Source organism: Terrapene carolina, unplaced genomic scaffold (assembly GCF_002925995.2).
Source record: "Terrapene carolina triunguis isolate 2854851 unplaced genomic scaffold, T_m_triunguis-2.0 Scaffold231, whole genome shotgun sequence".
NCBI lineage: Eukaryota > Metazoa > Chordata > Testudines > Emydidae > Terrapene > Terrapene triunguis.
In genome coordinates, this window is record NW_020664582.1 from 3967892 (window position 1) to 3983916 (window position 16025).

The 16025-nt window shown below is 44.7% G+C and overlaps 1 protein-coding gene across 1 annotated transcript in view; it reads left to right on the forward strand.

Annotated features, from left to right (window-relative positions):
- Positions 1-16025, forward strand: part of SPNS3 (sphingolipid transporter 3 (putative)) — a 43039-nt gene that overhangs the window by 22754 nt on the left and 4260 nt on the right. Inside the window, exons 9-10 of the mRNA XM_024207695.2 lie at positions 5145-5210; positions 15708-15806. Coding sequence (XP_024063463.2) covers positions 5145-5210; positions 15708-15806 — 165 coding nt within the window. The remainder of the gene's footprint in view (positions 1-5144; positions 5211-15707; positions 15807-16025) is intronic.

Here is a 16025-nt window from a genome sequence, read left to right on the forward strand (position 1 = left end):
AAATTGCCCATTTGTCAGGGACTGGGAAGGGAAACAGGGAAAGGAAATAGACAATTGGAGTGGGCACAGTGCTGGAATCCAGTGGAGGGTGGGAGGGGGGGAAAGAAAGGGGGCTTAAAAATGAGGGCAGAGAAAGTGATACAAATCTCCTTTGATACAGTAGACATGGTTACCAAGTTCTTGCCCAAACGCTACAGCTGTACTAAATATGCAGTATTTAGGGCCACTAATGTAAAACGTAATGTATTTGAGGCAAGGTGGGAACCATTAAGACTTAAATAATGGACCAAATGTGCATCCTTGGTGCAACTGCCTTGACTTCAGTTGTTGGAGGAGGGATAAATCTAGCCTATTATGTATGGCAGGCAGATATGATCTAGCTTCGCAAGCCATTGTTGCAATGCATTTATTAGTCAGTTTGACGACAATCATGGAAGATTATTTGTTAATGGTATGTCACAAGGTACGTGACTGACTTATAACAGGGCTTTCTTGAATCTCATTTCATGTTTAAATATCATAGTACAGCATTCAGTCTACTTTATAGGTGCTATATAAGAATACAAATACCTCATTCACAGCATTAATCCTAATAAAATAATAACCCTGTTACTGTGGAATCTTATAACCATTTCAATATAACTAATTGCTGACTCCTAGTACTGTATATAGGACCTCAGCTGACTCTGTGGTCTGAACAGTACCGTAGCTGGGCTTTCCCTGTTGTTTTGGACAGACATTCCAAACCGTTATACTTATTAACAGATGAGGGCTGACTTGCCACAAAACAACCAAGATTGTCTGTAGCTCTGACAGAGCCATTCCCCATATTCATTTAGAGCAGTGATTTGAGAAGTCTGAGGCTGCATTGGGGAATGGCAGAAATAGCAGGGTGCACATAAATAATGCATTGTGTGTGGCTTCTCTGTGTGAGTAAAGTACTTCCAGGATCTATTTCCCTGAACCAGGAAAAAGAAACACACACAAAATCTCTATACTCCTGTGTGCAGCTGGATGGTGAGTATATCTGGGAGGTACCATGATGCATTTATACCATAGGTGGGAAAATAAAATTGGTGCTAGTTCAAGAACAGATAACCACGTGAATCTGCAGCTTTAGGTATTGCATCCCAAAGCTGGTTGGGTTAATATTTTTCCACTCTGAGCTAAAACTACTATCTGCATGAGACCTTAAAAATGAACTCTGTTAGGCCAAGGTGGAATCACTCATACTACCAGAACTAAATAGATCTAATAATATGGAATAGTACAAAGTATTTAATAATGATCTAAACTACTCTAGTGGAATTGTATGGAGCTGTAGGGCCTGGGGCCTTTGCTGTAGCATGCTGTAACTCTTTATCCCTGTTTCTCTGCTCTTCCAGCTCATGTCAGTCCCACCACTTGTAATACTCTTGGCCCAGTTCATCTTTGACTTCCCTCTTTGGCCCTCTTTCTCAGCACCTTGTTTGGCACGTCCTTGTGCTGGAGGAAGTGTCTGGACCTATTTCCACTTTGATTTTAACACTAGATTTTACGGTTTAAAGTTATTCTATTTCTGTATGACAGATGTGCTCCACGTGTCCTCTTTTTTTGGTGCATGTACATTATATATAATGCCTTGTCCTACTATACTGCCTTTCATCCCTGAATCTCAAATTATTTTACAAATGCAAAGCATCATGAGTCCCCTGTAAGGGAGATGTGTAGTATTAACCTGCTACTTCTATAAAACAGGGATAAGTGAATTGCTGAAGTCCATAGTGTGTTAGTAGTGTCCTGGACTCTTTCAATCCTTTGGTTCTAATCGCTACACAAACACACACCTCTTCTAGATCCAAAAGATCTGCCACTTTCTTTCAGTGTTTCCATAAATCTCCACTTTCTTTCAGTGTCTCTTCTCTACATCACTTGAACCTGCACTGCCTCTTATAACCTGCTGCAGGATGGATGGATTTGCATAACGCTTAAGCGGCACAGCAGGACTCAACTGCATGCAAACACTTGCAGAAAGCCCCTTTCCAGTACTGAAATCCGCTCCCTCAATCTGCAGTGATTCTAAAGTATCACATTACAGATAATGATCCAGTTGAATTTTCGTGGCACCAGTAAAAGAGAGGAAGTAAGGGACTTGTCTAGCACATGATCAATTAGGACTGTCCAGGGAGAAATTAACGAAAGCATGGTAGTTTGGGTTGAGGCAGAGAAGGGCTAGTGTTCTCTAATGTTCACAAGGTGCTAGGGTATTTGTGATTATAGCCAGGTGGCTTGACATAGGCAGAGTTGTATGATATTGCTACCCATATTAACAGACATGTTTCATTGTGGGTTTGGTCCAAAGTGCTATAATGAAAGTATTGCTTGCTGCCCAGCTAAGACTGGCACAGAAAGCATTTTTGTACAGTTTATAGGCTATCTGGAACTGGAAAAGAGACTGCATCCAAGTCTGCAAGGTCAGATGTGACAGGGCACTCCCTCAGCTACCCCATGTGCCGTGCTGCCAGGCCTGTTTGTATTCTTGTGTAGTCACAATATACTCACAGTCTTTTGCTTTTCCCCCATGTGTATCTTCAATCTTTAGATTCCTAGCATCGCCGAGCATAGTATGGGCATATGTCAAGAGGAGCCTTCCACCCGGCTCGCTCTCTAAACTCTCCCCTTCATTCCTGTTCCTGCCAATTACATAGCTTCCCTTATTGAGCTAATTACCTCATTAGCCCAATCATTGTCCCCAAGTGTCAACAGTCTCTCATAATAGGTTAACTGCCTCCAGTTAAGCCTGTAATCTTCTTTGTTATGCCATTACCTAAGTGACCAGGGTGCTACAGTTAGCACTCTGGCACAGTGGGTTATAGCCCAGTCCACCTCCCCCTGAAGTAAAAGGAAAGGCTCCTGTTACTTCAGTGTCATTTGGGCTGTGCACATAAACACAGGTGCTGATACATCCTGAGCCAGAGATATTGGTATTGGTCACGGTCTGTTCAATGAATAGCATTTCTATTGTAGTAGGTTGCTTAAGTTTCATTTAGCTGAGTTCAGAGTTAATGGGTGCAGAGGCAAATTAGGAAACTGCTTTATTAAGCATGTTGGAAGGAGATAGGCCTGGATTATAGCTGTATCCACATCCCTCTGAACTTTAGGGGGCGGGAATGACTCAGCATCCAAACGCAGGTCAGACTTCACAGCTAGCCCTTCTCTCTAATGGGTCCACCCAGAATCCTAACTCCCCTGGGAAGAGCCTACCCATAAGATTTGGCTGTGACTGAGAGTTCACCGCTAGCCTTACTTCAGTTACACGAGCTGAACTTCTAATGACAGGTTTCAGAGTAGCAGCCGTGTTAGTCTGTATCCGCAAAAAGAACAGGAGTACTTGTGGCACCTTAGAGACTAACAAATTTATTAGAGCATAAGCTTTCGTGGGCTACAACCCACTTCTTCGGATGCATATTGAGTGAAACATATCGAGGAGATATATATACACACATACAGAGAGCATGAACAGGTGGGAGTTGTCTTACCAACTCTGAGAGGCCAATTAAGTAAGAGAAAAAAAACTTTTGAAGTGATAATCAAGGTAGCCAAGTACAGACACTTTGATAAGAAGCAAGTGTGAGAATACTTACAAGGGGAGATAGATTCAATGTTTGTAATGGCTCAGCCATTCCCAATCCCTGTTTAGCCCTGAGTTGATTGTGTCTAGTAAAGTGAACTAGAACTAGTTTGAATTGATTGAACAAAGGAGAGACTCTTGTTGCATCCACCCTCCTCTTTGGTCCGTATGTCTGTCTAGACTGGAAGCTCTGCAAGCAGATCCCTGGCCTGACATTTCTAGCCTCCAGTGTGATGATAACTGCTTCTCACAACTTCTATAAATGATCCCTTTTGGTGGGTGTCATTCCCCAGAATCATAGCACAACTGGGCTTCCAAGGAGGTAGGTCAGTACTGAGGTGCATGGGCTAACGAGGGAGGAAAGCTTGCCACAGCATCTTCCTGCACGTGCTTTAACTGTAAATTCACCCACAATTCTTAAAAATGAGAAGAAAAACAAAGTCACAGATCTGTAACTATGCCATCAGTACAGTGATTACAGGCTGTTTACATAAGCACCTGCTTTAACCACTGGACTTAGTGGTTCTCAGCCAGAGGTACACTATCCCTGGGCGTACACAGAGGTCTTCCAGGGGGGAGCCAGTTCCTCACATACATATTCGCCTAGTTTTACAACAGGCTACATAAAAAGCACTTGCAAAGTCAGTACAAACTAAAATTTAATACAGACAATGACTTGTTTATACTGCTTTATATACTATACATTGTTATAGGTTAACTTTTTAATCTTGTGGTGTTTCCATCAGATGCGGTTTGGTCCACACAACCTGATTTAAACCCATATCTAGGGACTGGCAGGGAGAGGGTTAATACTTTCCAAGACCACAGATGTAAGATTTATTAGGGACCCAGCATAGTGGGAAGTGTGGCGTGGCCCATCTGCGGTGAATTAGGGAATCCCCACAGGGTACCATAAGAGGGATGTGATCCAAGGAGTCTGGGCTGGCTGTGTCTAGGAGCAAGTTCCTCCCTCCTCTTGGGAAGAGCCCTCTGAGTGCAGTACTTGAACTTTGCCGGCACAGAGTCATCCCGTTGGTTTCATTTAGAAACCTGGCCAAAAGCACCACATGGAGCTCATTTTAAAACTCATCTCACTGTGGGGAACTCCTGCCGCGCTATTGGTTTTATTTATTTATTTATTTATTTATTTGACTGGGTTCTGAAATGCTTGCTCCCATCTGCTACACCTAAACCTGTCCCTTCTGTTTTATGTGTCTGAGAGTTTGGGGATTGGGAGTGAGGACTCATGACTCCTGTCCCTGACTCTGCCACTGACAAGATGTGATGTTTGGCAAGTCACTTACTCTCTGTGCCTCCATTTCCCCATCTTTAAAATGAGACACTATTTGCATTTATCTCTGGGGGTGTTAGGATGCTTAGTTAAGGTTTGTAAAGAGATTTTCATGTACAGCACCTCTCATTAACATAGCAAAGTGTAATTACACTTTGGTGAACTCACCTAGCCACTTTATGGTACAGAAAGTCAATCTGTCAAACAGAGCTACTATGGTTTGTTTTGTTTTTCTTTTTTCAGATTTTTATTGCACTTGGAGAATTTTTTTTAGCCTTAAACTGGGCCATTGTGGCGGACATACTACTGGTAAGTTCAAATTCATTCTTCCTGCCATTGTATGGTTTGTGCTGATCATTTTAATTCTGTTCTCAAATCTGTGTACTCAAAGTACCTGCTTCTCCTACTAAGCCTTTTGTCTCCTCCCAAGAATACCATAATCGGTACCCTATTAACACTAAAAGTTGGCCTGTACCACCAGTAAGAGACTCCATTTCACTGCCCATATTCAAATGTTTTACGTTTGTGCTGAAATGGCTTTGAATAAGAGATCCAAGTGGGGAAAACTCAACATCTTTAAATCACTGTTTTCTAAAGAAAATTGCTTATTAGGGAAGTCTGATGAAATATGCATTGTTACTCTCCTTGGCTTGCGGTGTCACTACTGGAACCCCCAGTAGTGTAGTGAACTTCGCTGTTTTCCTAACACTTTGGAAATGTGGCACTGTTTATTAATTTGATCTGTAAACGCTGAAAGCTGTGTGCACTGTTTTGGGGAATAGAGGAATTTCCTGATAATTGACAAAGTGGTGAAATGAGGTGGAGTCACTTGCTTCGTAATTTTAAGCCCAGATATTTAACATTTTGAGACCATTAACTCTCTGGAAGGGGGAAAAGTGTTCTAGCAGATGGACATTATGCTGTCATTAGTGATCTCTGCTGAAGGTGTACATGAAGGGACATGCTCAGTAGCAATAAATTCACTTGCAGCATGAACTCGAAAGCCCCTCGGAACAATGCCTTTGCTGCCACGCTGCTGCCATGTGGAGAGACTAGCTTAGGCACAACGCTGGGACTTGGGCAGCATTCTTTTCATGCATTTGGAGTGTGCATGATCTTGGGACAGTAGCTGTGGTGGAGATAGGGAAGACGATTGCTGCCTAATCAAGTGTGATTAATAATATACTTTTGTTATCACTAATGCTGTCAGTCAGTGTCCTGATGGACACCGGTCCCATCAGCGCTTGCCTTCAGGTGACCCTTCTGTCGGTTCGTTCAGTCAGTCCATCCTTGCTTTCTTTGCCTATTCAATAACAACTTGCTGAATTCCCCTCTCAATATTGACGTCTTCTTTCCATTGTGACTCTTTTCTTTAACGGGGACTGTCTGCTAACATTGCTACTCTATAAAGGAGTTCACGTTCACAACGAGTGCACAATCACACCTTCTTACTGGGTAAACTTCTACAGCCTATTCTATTATGCAGTAGGTCAAACTAGAAAGCTAGTTTAAAAACTCAAAAGACCAAGCAAGTCACAACTTTGATACACTCTTTGCCGTGATAGAAGGTGACACTACACCTGTCAGGTCCAAACCTTTTAATTTTTCCACTTGCCAGTGCAGAGGTCTGCCACCATTTTTTTAGCGACTAAATGCCCATCGGGGCAAAGTGCAGTAAGCTGTTTTCTGAGAATGCTTTGTGAGGTAATCTTAAATTGTAAACTTCAGTAATTCTCATTTTCCTGGTTACACAAATCTTCACTTAGGTCACTTGTTGTGTCTTTGCTCACTCAAGGCCACTATAACTTAGGAATTGTATCCATTGCATTGAAAAGCCGTGTGGGTTCAGTGTACTGATGCTATCATCTTGGCTGCAGAGCGACACAGTAACCATTTAATCTTGGTTTTTTTATATATATGTATTGTCATTTGTATCGTTCAGACAGTTGCTGATAATACCGCTGGACTTGGGAATGGCTGTTCTTATTTTGCCATGAAAGTGGCTTTTTTTCTCCCCAAGTGGTGTTGCTATCCAGAAAATATCTTCAGGCTTTATTTATCCTGCAACCTGTGGAGCTGCAGACAAAGGAAGATGCTGACTGAATGATAAGACTCATGCTCTTCTGTGGCTATTGAATTAAGATGTATTGAATGTAGCAACCTCTGTGCCCCTTCCCCCCAGCACTAAAAATGAAGAGAACTAATGTACACACATAATAACTTGTGTGAATGGAGAGGTGCCAAGCTCCTTCATGGCTCTCATCTAGAGAGGTTAGATGGAGTCTCCATGTGTATGAGTCTGGTTACCAAAGTGAACAACCAAGACAACAGTCATGAGGGAAGAAGGCAGCCTGGGGAAGAGCACATTTACTTGTGGGGTGTCAGCGTGTGCACAGGAGGTCTTCGGCAGCTCGGGGTGAGGAAGATGTCTTGGCTGGAGCCTTTGGGTTGGGACTGGGTCAGCTTGTCTGGTTTGGGAGAGGCTCATGAAGTATATGGGTACATTTGTGTGTGTGTCACAGCTGGGAGTGTGAATGGCAGCTCTCCTGGGAACGTACCCAGTCTTGTGCAGCCAGCACTGAAGCACATGCTGCAGCATCCACACTTGTATTGTTAGTGAACAGGCCCTGTAAATTAAGACATTTGTTTGGGGCACTTTGCCTATCTGCATAGGCATGCACAGCCCATTTCATTAGGGTGTGCACCCAGGGAGCCCCACCCTTGCCCTAGTCCCGCCCCCATCCACTCCCTCCTACTTCCCACCCCCTGGGTGTGGTCCAAAGTGCTGTAATGAAAGTATTGCTTGCTGCCCAGCTAAGACTGGCACAGAAAGCATTTTTGTACAGTTTATGGGCTATCTGCAACTGGAAAAGAGACTGCATCCCAGTCTGCAAGATCAGATGTGACAGGGCACTCTTGCAGTTATTTTAAATGAAGGTCAGCGGTTAAACCTATAACATTACTCAACATAAAGCTGTTATCTAGATGTAGAAAGGGCTTATCTACACACAAGCTGGAACTGAAATAACTCAACTGGTTGTAATTCATGCCACTAGTTATTTACTTTGGGGCAACTCTGTGTGTGTGGACACGTACTTAGGTTAAGTGCCCAGTTATATCTAAATAGGACATTTTTATTTTCAAAAAAGCATCCACACACAGACTCACACCAAAATAACTAGTGGCATGAATTTAAAAAAAAGTCTTCACTTCACCAGCAAAGAGTTGTGTTCACAGCAAGAGAGGTAATGTAATAGTTAGCTCCTATAAAATCCTAATGGTGACAAAATGCAGGCAGTTTTAACGTCACCTATCTACACGGTTAACATTCATAGATTCCAAGGTCAGAAGGGACCACTGTGATCATCTAGTCTGACCTCCTGTATGACACAGGTCATAGAATTTTGAACTAGAGCATATATGCATTTCAGAAAGACAGACAGACACTCACTCACTCCCTCCCTCCTTCCCTCCCTGTGGCTGACTATGCCTACCTACCTCACAGGCCTTGGCTACACTGGCGCTTTACAGAGCTGCAACTTTCTCGCTCAGGGGTGTGAAAAAACACCCCCCTGAGCGCAGCAAGTTACAGTGCTGTAAAGCGCCAGTGTAAACAGTGCCCCAGTGCTGTAAGCTAATCGCCTCGGGGAGGTGGAGTACCTGCAGCGCTGGGAGAGCTCTCTCTCAGCACTGGCGCACGACCACACTTGCACTTCAAAGCGCTGCTGCAGGAGCGCTCCCGCGGCAGTGCTTTGGAGTTTCGAGTGTAGCCAAGCCCACAGTAAAAAGTACCTCCGTTTTATCTCCACTGGGACTTTATGGCAAGATAACTAACATGTACTAGTTGTCTCACTGTAAACAGACACACCTTTTTCAGCTGTCAAGACATGGCCTTGGTTATTTTGCTTCCAGTGTGTGTAGGCATAATGTTTGAAGTAAGATGCCCACTATTAAAGCAGCATATACAAACTCGTGTCTGAATAACACATGAGGGAAGGGGCTTTTCATGTGGCGAACACTAGAATTGAATTATAAAGTGATGCCAACAGCAGTCAATGCTACCTGCCTGGTTAGACCCCAAATGGGGACCTTTATGGAAAACCCAGGTACAACAAGGATTGGTATTTACTAACTAGGCCAGGGGTAGGCAACCTATGGCACGCATGTCAAAGGGGGCTCGCGAGCTGATTTTCAGTGGCACTCACAGTGCCTGGGTCCTGGCCACCGGTCCGAGGGGCTCTGTATTTTAATTTAATTTTAAATGAAGCTTCTTAAACATTTTAAAAACCTTATTTACTTTATACAACCATAGTTTAGTTATATATTATAGACTTATAGAAAGAGACCTTCTAAAAATGTTAAAATGTATGACTGGCACGCAAAACCTTAAATCAGAGTGAATAAATGAAGACTCGGCACACCACTTCTGAAAGGTTTCCAACCCCTGAGCTAGGCAGTGCTCTTCTGTGTGTTCGTGCTGAACCCAGTGCCTCAACATGGTATGGAGGGAAGTTTTGGGGCTATTGCAGTGAATAAATGAAGACTCGGCACACCACTTCTGAAAGGTTTCCAACCCCTGAGCTAGGCAGTGCTCTTCTGTGTGTTCGTGCTGAACCCAGTGCCTCAACATGGTGTGGAGGGAAGTTTTGGGGCTATTGCAGATGATTTCTTAAAGATGTAAAATTGAGGCCTGCTCTATTCACCCATTTTTTTGTACTGGCATGGCTATTTTATTTTGAACCAAAATAGTTACACTGATCCAGCCTGTAGTGTGGACACAATTATACCGGTTAAGCTAATTTCTCTTTCCAATACAGGAATAAGCGATACTGGTATAACTGCATAAAACGTTTATGTGTAGAACCTGACCTCTTCTGGTAATTAAAGAGCGTATGGTCCTTTTTGCAAGAGTATGGGTGTTAACCCTGGGGTCCTGGCCAAAACTAACTTGAGTAATTACTTGTAGCCTTCCTAATTTCCACCTTCAGTTTCAGCTGAAGCAGTTATATGTGATGGTGGAGTGTTGTTGGTGCAGTGTAGCTGCATTTCAGTGATGGGTGGAGTGATTCCTCTGTCAAGGGCTCTGGGATCTCTTTAGATGGAAGGAGATGCATAAACAGACACAAAGCATGTTCATGAACTTCACGTGCACATCAGACATGAAAGCAGATCTTTTTCTAAGACTTCTTTGCCTTGCTTGTTAGCTCCCTTTTACACAGACAAGAAACAAATACTTCATTTCTCATAGTAGCTAAAGCAGGCACTTTGGGTTTAGAAAGAAAAACACCAGCCATCACATTAAATACTTTATGAGATGCCCTAAGGTGAGGGACGGTTTCTATATTTATGAGAAGAATGTTAATAATTAACAATGCAGCACTGTGTCCTTGTCTGGTTCTGTCTCATCTAAGATTTTAAGCACATGAGCCTTTAACAGAAGAAACTATCCTTCCACAAAGCACAGAGAAAGGACTATAATGTTACATAGCTTCTCTCCAGTCACTTACTGGATGGAGAGGAGCCTCAACTGTGAAGTCCAGAGAAGTTCCCAAACTTCAGGTATGTTTGGATCTGGAGCTTTGGTCTTGCCTCATCTGGTTGTAAAATCCAAGGGTTGCTTTAATCCAGGGGTGGATTTTCAGTAACCTCATGTAAGAAGAAAGGGATAAACATCTGAGTCCCTTAAACATCTGTTAGAGGGTAATGATACAAAGGCTCCGAATGCTGTCCTGGAACAGAATTTTGCCTGCCTCTCTGCATAAGAGTGCTTCATCCCAGTAGCACTGCTTTGGAAGGGAAGAGGGTGCCAATTAAGCAGCATTTAGAGGGTTAGGCAGCCAATAGAAACTAACAGACTGAATTTCACATGTCTGAAACTAAGTGTTATAAGTGAATATAGTGAGTTGGGAACAGGATAAGCAGCTCATTCAATTTTGAGGCTTCAGATTCTTCTAGCAAAGGGCTAACCTCAAATTTCAAGGGTTGGAGAGGGCCGCAACACCAGAGCTGTCTATCTGAACCTTGGAGCTCTAGGATTGACTTGTAATGCAGTTACATTGTCTATCCTCATTCGAACAGCTTTGAAGACCTTTCCCAAAGGTCTTTATTCTTCAGGGAAAAGTCCTGCTGATGCTCTGGTGCCAGAATCCCTACATTTTGGGCTGATGTTAGCATTGCTGAAATTAGGTTTCAGTTGTTCAGGGCCTCTGTGCCCACCTTTATAGTGGGTTCAATTCAGACTCCTGTGGCTGTAACCTGTTTCTGGGCTTCATTGAACTCAGAGTAAAACTTGGCTGGACTCAACTATTTTTTTCCTTCTTTTTTTAAATGAGTAACTGAGCTGGTAGCAGTAGCCAGGCCAGTCACTAGAGAGAAATATCATCGCAATTGCCCAAGTCTGGGGTCCACAGGAGTCAACTCCATGCAAGAGGTACAGCTTCTACCCACTTTCCCCCTCCGGCAGGGGATTAATCTCAAAGTCAAGCAGGCAGCCTAAAACCCCACAGAACTCCATGTTAGTGTCCCTCAACACCTTCTGGGTTTGAGATTAAACCTGAGACCAAACAAGACTCTGTAGGCCTGGGGTTTATGATGAAAGTTTGGCATAGATATGGCTGATGGTAGGGTATCACCTGGGATTAGAGCTTTAGGTAAAGGTAGGGTTTGGTGCTTCTCCTCTTCCTCCTCAGGGATCTTCTTTCACACTTGCTCGGATCAGAGTTTTATGCAGCAATAATACAGTACTTCCAATGAGCTAGATACCAATGCCTTGTCCTCCTTGGTTAGGAACATGTGTAAAAGGGGATAATACTCTCACCTACTCCTTGTTTTGCCTACTTAAATTGTAATCTCTTTGTGGCAGGGATTGTCATATTCAGGGTATTTCTACATCAGGAGAATACATAGTGTGTTAACAGATCTTCAACACATTGTTAAATACAATTTTACCCTTGGGGTTAACCATGACCAGTTGACATGTTTCTAAAATATAACTTATCCTTGTCCACAATAAAGGTAAAATAGCATCTTAACATGTTGAAGACATGTTAACACACTCTCCATTCTCCTGGTGTAGGCTTATCCTGGCTGCCCCGTACCTAGTCCAATGGAACCCTAATCTCAGTTGGGACCTCGTGGCACTACCATTGTACCACTGTGTATTTATGTGTGGGCCCCAGGTTGGCTTGGGCTTGATTGCAGTTGATCTGAGGCTGTGGGTGTTATCTCTGGGCTGTATGTATGAATGTGTCTTTCTCGTCAAAGTTAATCCAGATAAAAAGACTGGTGTTTCAGGACTGTATAAATACATTGCCTGGCTATCTGTAATAGTGTAAACATACTGTCAGAACAGAAAAGAGTCAAACTATGTAGGATCCCACTATACTTTTTATCCATAGTTTATCTCCTTCATTATCCAAAATGACCATATTCCATTTTTAAAAATCACCATAATTATCTCCGTGCTTTTCAGTGTCTTGGACACACAGGTACATATGTTCTTCTTCAAGTGCTTGCTCATGTGCATTCCATATTAGGTGTGTGTGCTCACCGCATTCACCGGTGCCGGAAGTCTTTCCCTCAGTAGTATCCGTAGGGGACCGTTTTTGGCGCCCGCTGCAGTGGTGCCCGCATGGTGCAGTTTGAGGGGCGCCACTGGCTCCCCCCGACCCTCAGTTCCTTCTTGCCGCCAGTGATGGTGCTGGAACATCTGCTGCTTTGGCTAGCATTGATTTCTTTTCTGTTCTTGCAAACTTTGAAATCCTGTAAAATAGTTATGCATAGGTAGTAGTTTTCTTAGTTACCCTTAGTAGTAGTTCTCAAACTCTCTGTTAGTCCCGAACTGAACCCAGCCGGGAGTCAGAGCATACCCCAGTCCCCATGCTTTAAGCCCTGTGATCACTGCAAACGGCCTATGCCCGTCAGCAATCCCCATACCAGCTGCCTAAGATGCTTAGACGAAGGGCACATAAGTGACAAGTGCCGTATCTGCAAGTCCTTCAAACCTAGGACGAAGAAGGAGCGCAATATCCCTCTAAGAGCGCTCATAATGGAGTTGCCACTAACTCTGGCACCGGAGCAGCGGTCTGATTCCGCACCGAGCACCGTGGCCTCTGTGTGCAGTGCTCCCCTGGCGCTGTCTACGAGCTGGCACCGGTCTCCCTCCACGGCTCCGGTCAAGAAGCCGAAAGAGAATGTGAGGGGAAGATCTCCTACCTCCCACAAGGGAAAGGAGAGGGCAGGGGACAAGCCAAGACCTGTGTCAGGCAGCTCAACATCCTCCTCGGGAAGTTGGGCCCCAGCTCAAGTCGAGCAATGCAGCCCATCCCATGCCTTGCCTGCAACTCCAGATAGCGGTGCAGGCCTTGGGCAGCTTCAGGTGCCGTTGACGCCCGAAGCCCTTCAGGCAGCTCAGGAAATCCTGACACTCCGGGTGTCACCCTCACCAGCTCCTGCGGTACCCTGATCTCATGGAAAACCCGCATTGGGACCTATGCGTGTGTCCACACCTTAGTGGTACCGTTCCCCATGTCCCACCAGCGTTCACCCACCCGTAGCTGTCACGCCTCAGGATGGGAGAGGCAGGCTCAGTGGAGCCCTCTTCAGTCCCTGCACTGGGGGCACCGATCAAGGGACTCGAGGCATACCTCGCCAGTAGATTGGCACAGACCCTCTGAGGCAAGTGCCACCCAGCAAGCATTCCGGGACTGGCCCCGACATCTTTAAGGGCCCGGTACCGATCCTGGGATCGATCGGGCGCCAGAGACTGCCCATCGCTGCGCCGTCATCGCCTATCTCCAAAAGGAAGGTCGCCCTACTCAGGACGATCCTCCCGGCAAGTGGCTCATAGTAGCTCCCGGTCCCATTCTTGAGAGGGCTCGAGAGACTCTTCCCGCAGGTACAGGCTCCTGTCCCACAGTGGGATCTTAATTTGATCCTCTGTAGGCTCACTGTTCCACCCTTTGAGCTGCTGGGTTCCTGCTCCCTTTCCCACCTGTCATGGAAGGTCGTGTTCCTGGTGGCAGTGACATCGTCAAGACCAGTCTCTAAAATTAAAACCTTGACCTCAGAACCTCCGTACACAGTCTTCTACAAAGATAAGGTTCATTTGTGGCCCCACCCAGCCTTCCACCTTCCATATGAACCAGGACCTCTTTCTCCCGGTGTTCTGTCCCAAACCACACAAGACCAGTGAGGAGAGGTGTCTTCATGCCCTGGATGTCCAGAGGGCCTTGGCTTTCTACTTAGAGCGTACCAAGCGTTTCCGAAAATCGACTCAACTCTTCATCGTTTCAACGGATAGGATGAAGGGTCATCCAGTATCCTCGCAGAGGATTTCCAATTGGATTACCTCCTGCATAAGGAGCTGTTATGACCTGGTGGGGGTTCTGCCACTGCCGATTGTCAGAGCCCACTCAACGAGAGCGCAGGCGTCTTCTGCAGCCTTCCCGGCGCATGTCCCTATCCAGGACATCTGTCGAGCTGCAACGTGGTCCTCTGTTCACACGTTTACCACTCATTCTGCCATCGCTCAGCAGGCCAGAGATGATGCTGGGTTCAGCAGAGCTGTGTTGCAATCTACACATCTGTGAACTCCTACCCACCTCCAGGGGTACTGCTTTGGAGTCACCTAATATGGAATGGACATGAGCAAGCACTCGAAGAAGAAAAGACAGTTACCTTTTCCGTAACTGGTGTTCTTCAAGATGTGTTACTCATGTCCATTCCACAACCCGCCCTCCTTCCCCACTGTCGGAGTTTCTGGCAAGAAGGAACTGAGGGTGGAGGGAGCCGGTGGCGCCCCTTATACCGTGCCATGCAGGCGCCACTCCAGAGGGCGCCAGAGACAGTCCCCTACGGATACTGCTGAGGGGAAAACTTCCAGCACCGGTGCATGTGGCGAGCACACACCCCTAACATGGAATGGATATGAGCAACACATCTCGAAGAACACCAGTTATGGAAAAGATAACTCTTTTCTTTCAACTTGTTATTTAAAATGTGTGTAATTAAAGCAATCTCTGAGCAATATTATTAGGTAGAATGGATGGCTCTAGGGATTAATAAAAGGAAACAATTTTAGTGTGTCATCAGAGGTAGAATTGCCAGCATCTGACACCTTTTTGATGCCCTGTATGAAAAGTTTGAGCTCCATCCCTAGTGACTTGGAATGCATAACGTTTCATCTCAGCTGGCATCCTTGTTAGTCTTGGCAGAGATTCCAGACTGAGTCTGGAGTCACAAGTACCCTCAATCCAAGATGCAGTCCTTCTAGGCTAGGCAAACTGACCATGTAGTGTGGGTGAAACTACATAGAAAACTGAAGAGCAAATATCTGCTTATGGGTAAATCAATAAAGCCACAAAGGCTATCGTTCGGCATCGTCTATAAAAGCTAAAATCACATGGCAGAATGGATCGGTATACGCTGCATTGAGAGACAGTGTGGGTGAGGTCTTTTATTGGACCAACTTCTGTTGGTGAGAGAGAGAATCTGTGAAACAGATTGAAACATGTATTAACGCCTTATACTAAACAATGGACCATTCAAGGTGAAGTGGCCAGCTAACTGCTCTCCAGTTATGGGGGGCAGAAGGAGGAAGGGGGGAGAAGGCTATTAATGGAGTGTCACATTCTCCCCATTTCACCCTCATTCTTTCTTTGGAATTTTTTTCACCAAATAGTTTCTCAAAACCCATCACAGAAAGTAGTCTGCAGCTTGCAGTATTACCTGTAGCGTAGATCTGTGCAGGTCATTCACGGAATTATTGATTCTTCAAATATTGATGATCCTCTTGTTTTGTTTCAGTATGTGGTGGTACCAAAGCGCCAGTCAACAGCTATTGCCTTGCAGATTTTCGTGAGCCATTTGCTGGGAGATGCAGGCAGCCCATACCTCACTGGAGTGGTAAGTAATGGGATTTTATGGCTACTTCTCTGAAGCTTATCCAAACCTTTTTTAATATAAAACATTTGGAAATTTCTGAAGAATAGACTCTGATTCCTGGTTCCAGATTGGAAATGCTTTGAATAGTCTTTCTTGCAGTGTGGAGTTGGAATCCAGATGCACTTAAACCAGCACTTCTGTACTAAGTGCTTTTATATCACTATTGGTCTCCTGGCTCTG